This window comes from Ochotona princeps, chromosome 8 (assembly GCF_030435755.1).
Source record: "Ochotona princeps isolate mOchPri1 chromosome 8, mOchPri1.hap1, whole genome shotgun sequence".
NCBI classification, from domain to species: Eukaryota; Metazoa; Chordata; class Mammalia; order Lagomorpha; family Ochotonidae; genus Ochotona; species Ochotona princeps.
In genome coordinates this window covers 43,289,196-43,307,011 of record NC_080839.1, presented here as the reverse complement: position 1 = coordinate 43,307,011, position 17,816 = coordinate 43,289,196, and the positions used below count along the sequence as shown (strand labels likewise).

The 17,816-nt window shown below is 44.6% G+C and overlaps 1 protein-coding gene across 3 annotated transcripts in view; it reads right to left on the bottom strand.

Annotated features, from left to right (window-relative positions):
* The window catches only part of ARHGAP25 (Rho GTPase activating protein 25), a 76,232-nt gene that overhangs the window by 36,170 nt on the left and 22,246 nt on the right, over positions 1-17,816 (bottom strand). Inside the window, exons 1-3 of one of the 3 annotated variants that reach the window (XM_058667908.1) lie at positions 17,203-17,503; positions 7,383-7,582; positions 856-943 (exon numbers count right to left, since the gene is read on the bottom strand). In XM_058667908.1, coding sequence (XP_058523891.1) covers positions 856-943; positions 7,383-7,565 — 271 coding nt within the window. In that variant the 5' untranslated portion in view covers positions 7,566-7,582; positions 17,203-17,503. Of the gene's footprint in view, positions 1-855; positions 944-7,382; positions 7,583-12,959; positions 13,196-17,202; positions 17,504-17,816 lie in introns of those variants that run through there. The other 2 variants (XM_058667907.1, XM_004580078.2) reach the window with 2 other exon arrangements.

The window sequence follows — 17,816 nt, the reverse complement described above, 5'->3', positions numbered from 1 at the left end:
GCTTCTGGGCTCTGGGTTACTTTTCCTCTTGCAACAACTCAACAACTTTCTCATGCACACAGATACCTTGTGTGAGTGGGAAGGAAAGGTTAAGGGAAAGCGCACTTAGGTGCCACCCATTCTGTGGTCAGTATTGTGTGGCAGCCAGGTGGTGAGGCTGGATCAGCACTCCTGGATCTCTGGCTGGGCAAGGGCTGGTGTGAGAGCAAGAAGCAGGGAGGACATGGGGAGAAGCACCCTCCGTGTGGATGAGTCAGGAGCATGAGCCCAGCTGCCATGTTCCAGATACATTGGCAGAAGAGAGCTTCTGACTGGAAAGAGCACTTCAGTATTATGTGCACATGCAATAGGTATTGGACAACATCTGTTGTAGTCAAAGCCATCACTTCTCATTAGGTGGCACTGAACTGTAGGAGACTGCTGCCTTTCCTCCACTTTTGATCCACCAATATGACAATTTCACATAGCTCACATCTTTCAGTTTTCACATCCCATCTATCTCCCAGATTGAATTCCTTTTAATGGGTGAGGCCCAATCTTAATGGGCTTTACATTTTTCATAATTGTGTTCCACCGCCAATGACAGTCCCTGGCTTCAAGCACACACTCATGAAATGATGAAATGTTAACAGAGTTAGCCAAATGAGCACTCACTTAGTTCATGGGTGTTGTCCATCCCACTTGATTTAATTTATGGACTTAGATAAGTTCACTAACTACACACAGAGCCATGATACATCCTTTAAAAAGATTGATTGGTTGGTCGAATGACTTTATTAAAGATCACCTTGACTTTTAGGATCCAGAAACAACTTGGGAATGTAATGTACTTTTACCCCACCTTGTGGCACCTACCTGGAATGACTTCAAAGACAAACTTTCCAGCCTCCTCAGGGTGTGTGGCAATCTCCTTGATTACACTTCCTGGTAGATATATGGATCCCTGAAAGATCAAAATCAGATCTTCAAGATGTGCAGCAATCTTATCAACTATGGATCAAGTTTAAAGTAGAGGATAGGTAGAAAAGTGATGAAATGGTAGGAGGCCAGGTGGAGAGGCATCTGAAAAGCCAGCAGCTCAATCATAATGGGAACTTTCTGCTACTCAGGTCATGGTCAAATTAAATGACTGCTGTCTGAGAGTAGGCTGGGTGCCTGGAGAGAGTAGAACCAGGCCCTGATGTGCAATACCACGCCACCCACTCCACCTGCTGTCACCAACACTTGCCTCTTCTCACTTTTCCAAGGACTCAGCAAGACACTTGATCTGTATGGAAACACGTTTGAGGGTAGTGGGACCATACACCTGCTGCTAGCAAGAGTAGTCAGAGGGAGGAGCCACAGGTAATCATCTGAGGGGATGAGATTACCTAGTAGCAACAAGACCTACCGAGCAGCACTTTTGGGTTCCTACCACTAGCCAACCACCTTGAATGCATTAGTCACTTATTCTTTCTGACAATTCTCATGGCAGGGTATCATCACATACATTTTGTAGTTGAGAAAATCATGATTCAGAGGATTTCTTGTCACTTTCCCAATGTCACAGAGCTGATAAGTAAGATAATAGAATGATGGCTCCTCTCAGAAATGAGTCTCAAGCCAATGATCCTTAACATCCTAGCTGAAATGGTAGGAAAGTCAGCTTAGCCCTCCCCTGACCCCAGAGCCAGGAGCCAGGAGGGAAGGCTCTTAGGAAGCATGACATATCAGACACAGCACCAAAAGGACAGGTCACATCCGCCACATGCATGCATGGGGCTTTATCATTTATAGTGCATTTTTCCTAGAAGCCCCATATCAGCTCCATATCAGGATCAGGACAAGATTTATCACTTCAATGTGGCAGACAAGGAAACCAGCACTGGTAACATGCAAGACCAAGTAACTGCACCAACTGACAAAAATAATCAGTAGCAATCGATTCTCACAAATCACATATCACTGGATGTTGAAAGCAGTATGTCTTATTCTGAGCTGAGAAAGCACATGTTTGCATTCCAGAACAAAATATGGGAGAAGAGAACTAGAACCAGAGAATGCTAGAAAGGCAAAAGCGTCTTAAGAGAAGTAAAATGCACTCAAAAGTAATGTGTCTTGAGGTATTAGGATGAAAATGGCTAAGACTGGGTGAGAAAGAGATAAGGTGTGGGAGGAGCACTAATTGAAAGACGTGAGAGGAGAGGGGGCAGAGCAGGACAGCGAAGATAAGGGAGAGGAGGAGAGAAAAGGGGAGGAGAAAGAAAAGAAACCAACAATGCAACAGAATTCTGAGGTTTCTCCACCTTCCCCTTAAAAGCAACTGATTCTTAAAATCACCTCCACTGCTAGTTATCATGTGTAGTTAAGTCACATCAGTGCTGTCAGAACACCCTGTGAGTATGTTCCTGGGCTGCTTTGGGCAAAGTATGGCATCAGAATCAAAGGCCATGCTACATTTTGTTAGGAAGGAACACTGCCTGATGGGAAGAGAAGGAAATAGCAACTTCAGAGGTGCCTGCCTTCCCTAAGCGCCACTCCAAACGGTCTAGTGGTTATCAAGCTTGTTTCATCAGAAAGTAGTAAAACCAAAATAATAAAATTATACAGATCCTCTGTTGAGTAGTCACTAAATGCCAGACTATGCAAACTGCCCTGAATATATCAGCACATCTCCTCTGTGTAAGGACTCAGTTTTCTTCTTGGGAGAGGAGAGGAAGTAAGGCTCAAAGAAGTTCATTAGCTGACATGAGGTCATAAAGCAACTTCATAAGAAAACTCTGACTCAATCCTTCATCGATTGAAATTCCAAAATTACAACTGTTACGTGGAACCCTCAGAGCTAAGTTTATTCACACTGAGATGGAAATGACTAACTACAGGCCCTGACACTGAGCCTGACAGCTTTAACATCATAGGCGAATCAGAGAGGACAGGCAGAGCGAGAGGAGCAAAAATGGACATTGATGGGGAAGGGTCCAATGTGTCCATAAGTACTTCCACTCCGTGTGCCAGCTGATGAAGATGGACTCTGCTGAAGGAGGGCGAGGTGCAGGCTGAGGCCACCAGTCCTGCAACCACAGAGCTGAAATGACAACAAAGACAGGGTCGTGCTAGAGCCAGCTTATACAAGCTAGCAAGAACTATCTTATTAGGGGGCACTGCGAGCCTGTTATTAAATGCAGCTGCTGTTAAAGCTTAAATCATATACTCACAATTGACACGTTATACCAATCAAGATATAATACAAAAAAATGCTTCCTAAGTATCAACTACAGAACAACAGCAGCAGCAACAACAACAAAACTCACAGGGGATGAAATGAAAAGCTAAACTTATTTGTATGCAAACATTTTTTGAAACACAGGTATGATTTCTTTCACAGCATGTACTGTCAACGAATGTTTTGAAGCCCCCTTACACGTTACTGTTATTTCTGTCGTTGCAGTTGTTCACATGTATTCTCTCTGTGTTAGAAAACACTATTGCACATCTCAACTCTGAGTGCTGTCACGTGCTATCTTGAATCACTCAGGATGGGAGCATTCACGCCACAGAAATTGGTGAACACTGCATGAAAATCAACTCCTCTGCCAGAAAGCTGGTCATGAACCATTTACCAGCACACCACTGACAGAAAGGCATCTGCTAGGTTAAATTTCTACCACTAGAAATACAGTCCAGGAGCAGGTGTTTGGCCTAGCAGTTCAGCTGCAGGCATCCCATGTTAGAGGGCCTGGGTTTAATTCTTCCCTCCAGCTCCTGATGGGAGCTCCCCACTTAATTCAGATTTAGGAGGCAGCAGTGATGGTGCGAGTAGTTGAATTCCTGCCACCCATGTGGGAGACCTAAAGGGAGCTCCCAGCTCCTTGCTCTAACCATGGTTTAGCTCCAACCCACCCTTGGTCACTGTAGGCACTTAGCGGCCTTCTCTCTGTCTCTCTTCCTTTCAAACACATAAACGTGATTTTTTTTTTTTTATAAAGTAGGCCAGATGATCTGTATGTTGTGAAAGGTATCTTAACCTCCAGATTGCTATTTCCAGAAAAAAAACTGTGCATGAGAATTCCTGCTTTCAAGTATTGACTTACTAAACTCCAGGAAACTTTGTTAATTTGATAAGGAAACAGTGTGTCTCAATAGCTTACATTGTATATCTTTAACCATGGCTGATAATGAACTTTGAAATTCCTTTTGCATCATTTAGCTTTCTATTCAGCTGTTGGGATTTTATTATGGACCTAAAATAATACTTCCTGAAGAATATCTGTTCACCGCACAGATACACACTTTTTTCCTATTTATTAGTTGCAATTTCACGTTATGAAGCTTCCTCAGATACATTTTTATTGAAACAAAAATTAGTCTTTCCTTTGTGCTGTGCTGTTACACTTTAAGAACAACAACTCCCCAAAGATTACGCAGGTAATTATATTCTCCTTTGGCATTTTTACTTGAGTTTTTATATTTAAATTTACTCCACCCGGAATTGTGAATGTTGTAAAGTATAATGCAGAAGTATATCATGACTTTCTGCAACTTTTCTTTTCATGTATTTTTTGCAATGGCTAGAAATCCCAAAACAATGTTAGAGAATAATAACAGCATTTTATTTTAAATAGATCTTACATTATTTTGATGAAATTATAGCTGGATTAAAAATCTACAAGGATGGGGAGGGCTGGGGGAGGGGTGGGATGATTCCCAGTTCCAACGAAACTGTATCACATAATACAATGTAATCAATGAATAAAAATAAAATAAAATAAAATAAAAAAATCTACAAGGATGCCTAGATGCGCACTTAATTCTTGGCTTTGATAATAAAACACTTTGTGACAATAATACATGACTATCCACACAATTTCCCAACAGTGGGAAATTAAGTAAATTATAGAATTTCCATGTAAAAGATCATTTTGTCACCATAAGGAATTAATTTTTGTACTGAAGTGAGTGTTGGTGTTTACCGGGTGCTTTTTTTCAGGCACCTGTTGAGGGCTGCATGATTTTTCTCAATTGCTCTATTGGTTTGATGCATTGTATCAATAGGTTTTCTAAAAATAAACCATCCTGTCTGCCTAGAGGAAGCCTTACCTAATTATTGCAGATTCATTTAATCCTGAGAAAGGTCTGGGCTCCCTCCTCCCAGAAGTAAAGGGGAGAAACAAGGCCTTTCAAATATTTATTTTATTCTTAGGCATGAATTTATGTTTTTCTAAATGACATTTCCCTCACGCCACAGAAGCATCCCCGTGCCCTTTCCAGGAACTTGAAGTGGCCCGAGCCTCATCGCCTTCACCCTTACTCACCCTCTGCTAGGGGAAGGCTCTTGCATTGTCTCATCGTGCCAGCTGCTGCTGGCTTAGCCTGGGATGGTGCGGCTTTCATAAGGTGATGCTCATTCAAGAAGACAAATCTGGCTCCCATGCCAGGACATAAGGCCACAGTCCAGGGTTTGGTAAAGTCTCTGAGGCCCCTCCTTGGCTTCTGTAAGGATGGACAGAATACTGGGAGCCCTCAAGTGCAGGATCCACATAGCCAATTCCTGCTGTTACAGATTCTCAAGTCTTTCATTCAAGACAACTGACCCCATCCAAAAATGGCCATTTCAAGTTGGTCCCCTACAGCTACCCACTCATCTCATTATGCATGCACATACTTCCTATCTTCACCCATGTTGACTTAAAAAAATTATTTTTTTAGTCTGGCTCAGAAGGATCTAGAGTCTGTCTTCTCTAAGAAGTCACTCTGGCCCAACCCATTTGCATAGCCACAAATTCTGGGTTGAATTTCCAGGCATCTGGATTACCCCTGAGGTCCCAGGGTACTCCTTAATATGGCCGTCTCACTCTCATATACCCCAGTGGTCTGGATGCCTTAGTAGGGTGGGGAGAAGAGACTGAAGCCCAAGACCTGGGACCACAGATCACTCTCAGAGTTTCATCGTCCCCACCAGGAAATCATCTGCTGTACCTTCAATGCACATAGAATCTGACCATTTCCCTCCAGCCTGTGATACTAGCTAATATTCTCAACATCATAACCTCTTACCTGGAAGATTCGCACACCTCCTCCACAGCCCTTACTTGGAATTGTACACAGCAGGCAGAGGCATCTTCTTACAATAGGACTCAGAGAAAGCTGAACCCTCTTACACCTCCCTGTGACTTTCAGGGCGCATCCAACCCTGCATCCAACCCTGACTCTCACCCTCGCCTGTCTGACCTCATGTGCCACCCTCCAGCCGCCCCCACAATTCTCCTTCCTCACTCTGCTCCAGCCACACTGACCTTGTTCTTGCCATTCACACTAGACTTGCAAATCCTTGGGCCTCTGCATGGAAGGAAGGCTCTTTCCCCAGAGATGCACCTAGTTCATTCCATCTCCTCCTTAGTCTTTGTTGCAATATCACCCTCTTCATGAGGCCACCACAATCACATTATTGAAAGGTGCATGGCCTAGCAGGATGGCTCAATTAGCCAATCTTCTACTTCCAAGCACCAGGATCCCATATGGGCACCGACTCATGTCCCAGTTGCTCCACTTTCCATCCACTCCATGCTTGTGGTATGAGTAGAGAATGGCCAAAGCCTTGGGACCCTGCACTTGTGTGGGAGACCCAGAAGAAGCTCCTGACTCCTGGCTTCAGACTGGTTCAGCTCTTGCCATTGCAGTCATTTGGGGAGTGAACCAGCAGACAGACTATCTTTCTCTGTGTCTCACTCTCTATGAAATCTGCCTTTCCAATAAAAATAAATCTTTTTTTAAAAAAAGGAAAAATGCAGGTCCTCTCCCACTCGTTATCCCTCTTAAAGCATCTTACATTGTTCTTCATACAACTCAAAAATTTTTAATAAACTATGTACTTGTCTTATCTAATACAATTGTTTTCTATCTTTCTCCTTATATCCTATGGTCTACACCACAGGGATTTTTATCTGTTTAACTCTCTAACTGATTTTCAATACCTAGAATAGAGGTAGTTGGCACACAGTAAATGTACAATCAATATCCTTTGAACAAAATAGACACTGATTCTCCAAATTCATTTTTCTAAACCTCAATCCACGGTCTTTGAGCCTTTGACTTAGGGTCACTTCCATCGACCCCGTGTTATGAGCCTTGAATCACAGCTGCATTGAGAAGACCCCATGGTACCTCTCTACCTTGAGCCCCTGCCACAACCCCCACAAATGTCCCTTGCAACCCAGCTTATGTATTTAGAAACTGGTGTGGAAGCAAAAGCAACCACCACTCAAATGCACCTGTCTTATCCTATTGAGAAGGTCCATGTGAGGTTTAGTAGACTTGTGGAGGGCTCCCTGCCACCTCCTCTATGTTGGGATAGAGACAGCTGCAAGAAGGGCTGGGGGTGGGAAGCACAAACAGTATGTCTGTACCTGAGGTTTCATGTCCTCTTCATCCTTGTAGTAGTAAAGCTGCTGTGCCCTCAGCACAAAGTACCGCTGCTGCCAGTTCCTCACAATGGACCTCTGCTTCTTCAGCCAGCCCATCTTGATGGGCCTCTCCAGCGGGTTAGGGGTGGCTGACAGGTGACAGGCCGCCATCTGCTCACCAGTCATCACGCTCCTGGACCGAGCTAAGGAGAGGAGCAGACAGGCAGGTTGACTGAGGGACATGAAACAGACACCAAAGAGCAGTCAAGGAGACAGAGAGGAAGCCCAGAGGGGGCCGGCAAGCAGATGGGGCCACAACCAAGTCAGAATCACGAGTTCAGGGGAAGCCAGAAGGGCCGCCAAGGGGCCAGCTCCTGCTCTGGGTCAGAGTGAGACCAAGACATACGCAGTCCGGCAGCTGCCTGCGGCCCCCTCATTCTACAAAGTGAGAGATTGGCTGGAGCCTTCTGAAGAGGAAGTGGCCACAGCATCTGACACAAGGTGCTTCCTTTTCCTGCGTGGGAGTCAATATCTGACAAGGGAGGAGAAAATAAGGGCTCGATAAGTCCCACGCAGCTGCAGGGGCTACCGGAAGCCGCCTGGGCGCTCTTCCATGGAAACTCTTCTTGAGAAGAAACCAGTCCTGTTGGCCCCGAGCTTGCTATGGAATGGGGGACCCCATGAGGATGCCTGGCCTTCTCCAACAGCTCACACTTATCATATCTGTCTGGCCAGGCGGGCAGCCTACAGAGAGTGGGCACCTCCCGTATTTTCCTGCACAGTGTTCTTAGGTAACATTAGATCCCCTGCCCACTGAGAATATTTACAGCATTGCCACTGGACCTAGAACCTCCCCTAACACTACCAACAGAACTCAGCACCAGCACTGGAAGCCAAGCATTCCCCCCCAACCCCTAACCACAATCACTCTGCCTGTCACTGAATCAGGTGCAGGACTGTTCCTTCTTGCCTGCAGGGTAACCCCATAGTCATTGGTCCGTCACTCTGGTTCCCATTCAACACTTCTTCCTTGACCCTCACCTTCCTTTTATGGCCCAGTCTGTTCGACCATGACCTTAAAACCAAGTTAGGAGCCCTTTGTTTCCTATGCCTCCAATATTTGCTCCATACCTACTGTCTGCACCCCTCTCCTTCTGCTGAGCATCACTGAGAAGTTTGCAGCTTACAGACCCTTTACTGAGCTTCTGTCAGTCCCCAGAACATCCACAACATACCCAACTAAACCATCAGCTCATCCCTGGTGAGAAGGCAGTTTTTCCTTTCTTGACTCTTCCATTGGGAATAAAGTATGTGACTTGTCTACATTTCATTTCCTCACTTGTAATATCAAGTTATGTGTGTTATAACACACATATACAGAGGGGAGGGATAGAATGAAAGAAGTGATTTATACACAAATTTTGGAAGAATATGGAAGAGTGAGGCATTCTGGTAGATGCAGGGGCATTCTCCTCCATCTCCATAGTCCTGGTGTTGTCTATGCCAGTAAGGCTTTAGTGATCATCCACCTGAAGCCAGCCATGAGAGGGAGGGGTCCCGGCTAGGAGCAGTGTCATGAGGGACCTTCAGCCTCTAGGGTGATGCTCCCAGATGGAGTCAACCCAAGACACAGGAAATCAGGCAGGTACCTCACAAGAGCTATAAGGATTCAAGTCTTGTGAGCCACCTCCCCACCCTGAAACCCACAGAAACTCACAACAATGGAAAGATTCATTATAAAAGACAAAAGAAACTGAAGATATCCAATGGCATTTGAAGAGGATTAGGAGTTAAATAATGTAGATGAAAGAGAATTGGTTCACTATAGAACTCAGTGGCTGGCATATAATTTTGTACTTTTTTCTGGGAAATTTTTCCATGTTCCCTGGTGTCACATGTAAGAATGAAAAAAAAAAAAATAACTGTGCATTTCAGATTGGCCCAGCAAAGGCAGGAGGAGGTATGAAGACCTGGTGCCCTCAGAAACTGCCTGCAGGTGCTTGATGCCCTTGGGACAGAAAGTCTCATCTGCCTTCATAGTCAGACTAATCATGACTAATCAGATTCTATAGATGATTCCATTCACCCTGCATGGAAGCAATGTTTCTTTAGTGCCTACTGTCAGTCCACCATCATTGTTGTGAGCTTGGGCCCTGCGCCACTCACACAAAGCTGCACACCACTGGAGTCAGTCCCAAACACCAGAGACGGGGGTTCAGACAGCCATTGCATCAGCATGGGAGCATTCTATGTCACATACAAAGTGATCTTCGGCCTTAGCCCACAGCCCTGCTCCCCTGTCAAGCCTGTTGTCCAATGATCAAGGCCTGGGAGGCTTTGAGTTTGGCTTGGTTCTGACTAATTTTCCTTGCTAATTTCTCCAAGCAATCTCTTTTCTTTGTGGCTGTGAGTTGTTCCCAGAAAAAGTAAGCAAAGAGATCTACTATGATTAATAGAGCTGTTTATCATAATGAAAGTAAAAACTAGACAAACTTTGCTGTGAGCCAGTCATTGTGCTCTGAGAGTCTACTCCCCAGTCTTTTGGAAAGGAGGTCTGGCAGGCCAGGGAGACAAGGTAAGAAAGAAGCTGCTCAACACCAATGGAATGTTCTAGAACAAGTGGTAAATGTGTGTCTCATTGAGACCAGAAACCCACATTTACTCTGGCAGAGAAAGAACATGTACCGAACTAAGTCCGATACAGTAGCCATTAGCCATGATGCCTGTGTACATTTGGGTGACTTAAAAGTTCCAACTTGGTTTCTCCATCACACTTTGCACATTTGCAGTGCCCAGCAGCTCTGTGTAGCTCATAATCACAGGATGACACAACACACAGAGCGAACATTTCTGTTACCATAGAGTGGCTATTGTCCAGCCATTCCTGGAATCTGGAGATTACTGGTAGCAAACACAGCACCCAATGAGCCATTTCACCACACACAGAAATCAAGCTGGAGGGCTTCTAACTGACAAGGCTTATCTGGAAGAATCAGACATTCAACCTTGATCTTAAAGGGAATAGGGAGCCCTTTCACGTTCCTGAACAAGGGAAGGCCACAGTAAAATAGAGCTGACTTACCTAATTGAGCTACTTATGTTGCATTTCAGTATTTGCTTTTGCAGTATCAGTTTATTTGTGGGGCTTCTTGTGTCCACACAATCAGAGTGGCTAGGAGGACATGCAACCTCTGATCTAGTCACTGTAACCATCAGCGGTTATTTACTGAGAAGCTGCCACGTGACAGCCAGAGTGCGAGCACTTCAGCTGTCTAGTCGCGGTTCACGCTCATACTCTTTATGAACACGCCTGGTTGTCATTCTCATTTTACAGACAAGAAAGTGGAGCTCAGAAACACAGAAATTTTTTTTTCCATTAGGAGAAGCTAGAAACCCAATCTCAAAGCCCAATGTGCATCCTTAGGCCAGCCAGTCTGGAAAGGAGCACATATTCCAGGGGCGAAGAGGGCTGCCCACATGGGGAGTCAATGTATGGTCATTCACAGGGTTGGAGAAGAGAGAAGTGGGCCGGGTACTAAAGCCACACCTTCTACTCCATCACAGGAAGCACTTTGTCCTAGTCATTTCCTGTGCTCTAACAGGATATCCAAAACTGGTCACTTGTAAAGAGCAGAGAGTTTGCTTTCCATCCTGGAGGCTCGCAAGTCCAAGGGTACAATGCCAGCACCTGCCAAGGGCCTTGATGCTGTACCACCCCACGGCCAAGGCTAAAGGCAGAAGAGCAGGGGAGGGCAACAGAGAAGAGCAAGAAAGGACCATACTCTTCCATTACAGCTCACTCTCGTGGTACCTAAACCACTCCCACAGTAACAGCATTCTTGACCTCATCCCCTCCTGTTAGGTCCCACTTTCTAACACAGCTGCATTGTGGACTAAGTTTCCAATACAGAAACTCTGAAGGACACATTCAGACCTTCACAGCCTGCCTCAGCCCCACCCATTCGCCTCCGTCTTGTGCATAAACAACATTGTGCTACAATTTCCGCCCACTGTGTGCTCTGTGTGGCTCAGCAGGTCTTGACAGAATGACAAGAGAAATGCTACTGAAACCTCCAGCCCACCACCAAAGCTGTGCTGACACCCCATGGGGAAATGGACATATTAGGAAATCCACCCATGTTATACCAGCTCTCTGCTCAGGCTCTTTCCAAGAGACCTAAACATTCTGACCAAATCCCAGAGCAGCCAAGGCGTGGGCAGGAGGAAGCCTGTGTTAACCCAGCAAGGGCCCAGCACTCAGCCCACACAACGCAACGGCATGCCCCGCCCGAGGCCAAGAAGAGCCGCTGGAGCCATCTGAAAGACCTCTCATCACAGACATGGCAGATGACCATTCTGACAGCCTTCCCCGCAGCCGACACAACACACACAAGCCCCAGCAATCCCGCACAGGCCAACCTCTGCCTGTCACATGACCGACTATGGGTCCATAGCCCTGGGTTTCTGCCCAGAAGAAAAGGTTGGCATTTGATGCCACTTGCTTCATTCCTTCTCTGTCTGAAAAGCAAACTGCCCTTCATTTAAAAGCTGCTGGGCCCGGCACAGGAGCCTAGCAGCTAAAGTCCTCATATTGCACTCACTGGTTCTAATCCAGGCGGCCCTACTTCCCATCCAGTTCCCTCCTTGCAACCTGAGAAAGCACTCAAAGACTGCCCAAGGTCCAAGGCCTTGGGACCCTGCACCCACGTAGGAGACCTGGAAGAGGCTTTGGGCTCCTGGCTTTGGGTTCCTGGCTTTGCGACCGCTTGGAGAACAAATTAGTGGAAGGAAGATCTTCCTCTCTGTCTCTCTGCCTCTCTGTATATCTGACTTTCCAAAAAAAATAAAAACCAAAATAAAAAAGCCTCTGCAGCTCACGACTATGGGGGACTTTAAAACTTTTTCACTTTTTAGTTTTCTGGATACTTTTGTATTTTGATGGTTCTCCTGGAATGCTTTAAAAGTCGAAGTGTCTTTCTTAACTTGTAGAAAAAAGCATTGTCTCTTAAAAAAAAAAAAGAAAAGACAACGTCCCTAACCATCCCTGGTGATGGCATGGGAATTTCTCGATATGCCAATGAGGTCGCACTACACAGGCCTTCCCTGGATACAGACTTACATAGATGGTGCCCAGGAATCTCCAAAAATTGTACTCTGAGTGTCTGACTCAGGGACCAGGATCGGAGCAAGTTTCATTTTTCCATGTTCTGTAGTTTAGAGGAATCTACTTGTGTGGCAAAGTGAGATTTCAACACAACAACAAAGTCTGCTTTGGAGAGGGAGTTAGTGCAGAACTCCTCTACAGAACGAGGTAAAAGTGCTGAGTAGCAATTTGAAGAGTACTGAGAGAGGGAGAGAAATGGAGCATATGCCTGTGTGTGTTGAGGGGAGACAGGGGGCAGGAGGGAGACACTTATCTCTCTCTTTCTTCTCTAGAAACACAAGCTAACAACAGAGCTTGCCACTTTTTCCCACTCCCAGGCACAGTCCCTGAGTCTTGGATACCGCTGGTGGGGCCCTCCCATCTGGGGTCCACATCTTGGGGCTGTCACATTTCTTAGGGGTTTAGCATGCAATTACCTCCTCTGTGTCTGCAGTTGTCTCCATCAGTTGCCACACTTCAGCCGGCACCCTCTGCCTGGCGCTGCATAACAGGAAGCCAAGTGTATTAACAAGAAGCTCAGAGAATTGTGAACGCTTCCTACTCAGCCCTGCCCCGGACCTGGCCCTTCCTCACCACAGGGCAAAGTGGGGATTGGACGACCCGGTGGTAAATTTACTCTGGCTTGACCTGGGTTGACTACGTGCCTGGTCAACTACATCTGGAAGCTACCTGCTCTCCCAAGTGTGATATTAGGAAGACCAGTTCCAAGTCTGTAGGATTGAGGGATAATTAGCACAGACTTCTCACCAGCTCCCCACTTCCCCCCCGCCAACACCAGCAGGGGATTACAGCAAGAGCAGTAGCAGAAGTAGGTACCCCTTGATTGAAACAGCTACTCATTCATTTGAGGTAAGATGTGTTACTTCATTAGCCACCAGCATTTATAAATAAGATGTACACTGGGACACCTGGAGCATTGGTATTTTGTAAGCAGCAGTGAATTCAGTCCCTGACAGACCGATCTGCCAGAGATGCCCTGCTTATCTAGCAACTATAGCCAAGCCCTGGCTGCTGGGAGCTTCCAATTATCACCCATCTAGGGTGATAGATGTTGCTCCAGTCAGTTCCTGGGGCCCTCACCGGTCTTTGAAAAGAGTGAGTTAGATTTCAACTCTACTGGTGTTGTGTACAACAAAAAATGCTTGCAGTGACATGGGCTTGGCATGCAAGTGATGGCATGTTTCTCCTAGTCTACATCTTGACTAAAGGATTATTCATAACAAAAACCAAGGCAGTTTCATGATGGACAGAGGACACCAATAAGTCACTGATTTATTTTTTCACACATGATCAGGTAATATGGTTAGGAAATAAAATATCCCAATACTTTATTTTTACATTTTGGGTTTAAATTCTAATTTTCTGGTAAATAGCAATAAAAACTATAGGGACTTCTCAGATTGATGGCAGAACATACGCACAATATGAAGTACTGTGCCTGGCATACAGTGAGAATTTCACATGCTTACTTTTAACAGCTTTATGTAGGTATAGTTAACAGGTAATTACACAATTTGATACACTTTGATATTTGTGCAAACATGAAGTCACCACCACCGCCAAAGCATTGAACATATCCCTCAATCCCCAAATTTTTCCCAAGCATTCCTTTCCAGTTCTTTCCATCCAGACACACCCTACTCTATATGCAGTCATTTTACCTCCCCACCCATAGCCATGAATGAACCAGTTCTGCTACCACCTTGCTTGGTGAAGTTGCAGGCTTCCTAACTTCAGATAATCCAGTTGCATAGCGACAGCTCTTTGGAGTTTTAATTTGTATTTCCATAATTACTAACGGTATCAGGCAGCTTTTAATGTTTACTATCCCAAAGCTGCCTTTGTTCAAATCATTTGCCTGTTTTATAAAATTAGTGATATCCCTAGTTTTAAAGATGCATACTTAAGCATGAGGAAAATCAATTACACATTGTCTGGAATTTTCTCTAAAATACATCAACAGAGAAAAGAATAGATGCAAATGTGACAAAAACTTAACAATTGTTGAATGTCTATAATGGATATACCTAGGGTTTATCACACTTACTCTCCATGTTGATGTTCAAATACTTGGATAAGAAAACATCTATTTTTCAGATTCTGTTAGGCTCAAATAAGTGAGTTGTATGAGGCTTCATTTTTTCACGCATCAGTTGTTGCCCTGAACTTCAACTTGCTGATTTTCCTAGGTCTGCATTTGCAGACCTGTTGGTTATAAGTCTGAGTGCAGGGGAATGACACTACCCAGATGTTCTACCACACATGCATGTATTCCCTTTTAGACAGGCCCACTCCTCCCTTTCCCCAACACTGTCCTTTTATCAGTTAATGAATGGGAAGAAAGGAGGCGCTCCTGATGCTTCCTGTTCAGAGAGTATTTACTGTAAAGTTCTCATTTACTCCTCTCCCCTAGAGGGAGAAAGGGCAGCAGGCACCCAAGCAGTAACCCCCTTCAGTACCTCACTCCAACAGTTCCTATGGTCCAAAATTGGCATTGGAAAGGTCACAAGACAGTGTTGGCAGTGATAAACGGAGATTAGAAATGAAAGTGAAAGTAAAGAAGGATGCTACCTACATGCCTTTTGCAATGGTGAGGGGAGAGGTCGGGGAAGGGATATCTCAAAGATGAGGCAAAACTCCAGTGAGGGAAGAACTGATCTCCCATAATTCATGCCTATGGGGGCAACCTGCAAGAGAGAGCCGAGGACCCAAGAAGAATCTACACTAAAAACTAGAAAGAACATCAGCACTGGTGGAATCCCAGAGAGCCACTCTGGAGGTGCACACAGAACAGACACTAGCACAGGGCAGAGTTAGGGCAGACAAAAGGTGGTGCCTTGTCTTATTGGCTCCTAAATCAGTCACCATGCCAAGGAGGCCCGAGTGCAATTTTCTGAATAGCCTGGGGTCATCACAAACAGAAAAACAAGACAAAACATCCCAAGAACAGAGAGCGGATTATTCTCCCACCACAGATGCTTCCAACTTATTCTAGTTGGTCAGTGCTTCCTAGATATATGTAGTGAACCACCCCACAGTACTCAGCAAATATGTACAATTATTCCATGTGAAGCACAAATGAGGAAGCATTACATATAAGCTGACCTTACCACAGAGCAAGTTCACCATCAGGAATCCACTCAGGTGAAGACAAAGGACAACCTTGTATGTGGATGGTCCCGGTAACATTCATGATGCCAGCACAAACACGAAAGCATTCAGAAGCCATCAACTAGTACACAGATAAACAAGATTTGCCATACCCAAAGGATGCACAGCCACTTGGCACCCAAGAGTAATGGGTACTGATTCATGCCACATAAGAAAGCTCAGGGACAGAATGCTAAGGGCAAATGGCTGAATGCAAAAGACAGCATATGTGAGTCCAGATGCAAGAAATACATACCCAAAGCCAGCAACTCTGCCAAGACAAACAGTGGATTTGTGTTTGTGTGGGCTGATGATCAGAACAGGGATTGACTACAAAGGAAATGAAAAGAACTTTCCAGAGTGATGAAGGTGTTCTAAAATTGGAACATAGTGGTTATTCCACAGCTCTATTAATCTACTAAAAGTCAGTGAGGGAATTTTCTAATATGTAAATCGTACCTCCATAAAGATCTAAATGAAAAGGTCTGGAACTAAGTAGATTCCCAGGTATGGCCAATGCAAATAATCCACAATGGAAACAATAAAGAACAAAACAATCTTCACAGAAAAAAGGAACCAGTCCCAACACTGTATACAAAGTTAAATGGATCAGGAGCTTCACAGAGTTAGAGACTTTTGTGTCTGTTTTATTACCTTTCCACCTCAATTACCTTCAATATCAGTCAAACCAACAAACTATTTAGCCCATCAATAAATAAAAGCATAAAAAAATCTTGAAAAGATTATGAACCTGCATCTGATAAATTCAACACCATACTATAAATTATATTTTTAAATTTATTTTTAAATTAAATTTATTTTAAAATTAAAACTTAATTTTATGCTAAAAATCAACTAGCAAGACTAGAAGACTGTTAGATATTTAAGGATAGCTGTCTCAAACAATGAGAGGGAAGTAAGAAATGCTGAGTGCTGCTGAATATTCTACCACTGAAAATCAGAGGAACTATTAAGTTCTTAGGAATCAGGCCAAGAGTTTTCTTGTACTTAGCTGTTGAGGGAAAAATGGTACAAGGTAAGACTCTTCAGACACATAGAAAGTGACACAGCAGAATGTTTCTGCTTCCACCATGCCACATAATTAGAGCGCTATGAATGTCCACAGAATTTCCATAGCTGTGACATTTTGTAATTCTGCTTTTTTGGAGGGTAGGAGTGCGTTGCCTGAAATTCATGAAAATTCGTGTCATGCCTCACATAGAGCTGCTGACTTTTGAGCAATTTCTGAGATTTTTACTTTTCCATGAAATTACATCCCTCACCACCTTTTTTTCTCAATGGCAGACCACGCTGCCAGAGTTTGAATTTAGCATTGCAGAATGCCGAATGCCCACCCCACCCTATCCCCACCCCCAGGATTCTGCCGCTGACATCCAGCGGTCCTCAAAACTGTCTTCAAAACTGTCAAGCATTATCAGCTGTCTGAAAAAATGCTTCAGGAGGTTTCTCTTCATCACTCAGCGTCCTCTCAGACATCCTAGGACTTACTTTAGACACAGCTGTGAGCAGGCTTTAGTGCCTCAGTCTGATCTGGACTTTCCGAGTGTTCACACCCTGGTCTTCAGGCGGAGACATCTCTTGGTAGCTAGCTACTCCTTCACAGTTCTCACAGAAGACCTGGAGGAATGGTGTTCTTGCCTTTTCTTTATCTATCTGTCTGTAGGCCACAGTTGCAGGAAGACAAGCTAAGCTTTGTAAGAGTGAGGGCGGAGGCAGAAGCAGCAGGAACCAAGGATGGCCAAACAGGAAGTGGAAGAAGGGGAACCACAATGAGCGCTGTCACAGGCAGACACAGGCGTCCACAACTTTCTCCAAGTCTTGAATCTCTTGGGCCTGACCCCTGATAGTCTATAACAACTATTTTAAGGCTAATAATAATAATAGCAACTTGCAGTGTCTGATTTGGGTGATTATTTTATTGTGATAAAACACACAACCTACAGAATTCACCATTTCAGCCTCTTAAGCGTAAATTTTAGTGGCATTAGGCATATTTGTATTGCTGTGTAGCCACCCGACTATCATCTTCAGAACTTTCTTCATCTTGCACAACTGAACAGTAGCCCTCCACCCTTCTTCCCACAGCCATGGTAATCAAAACA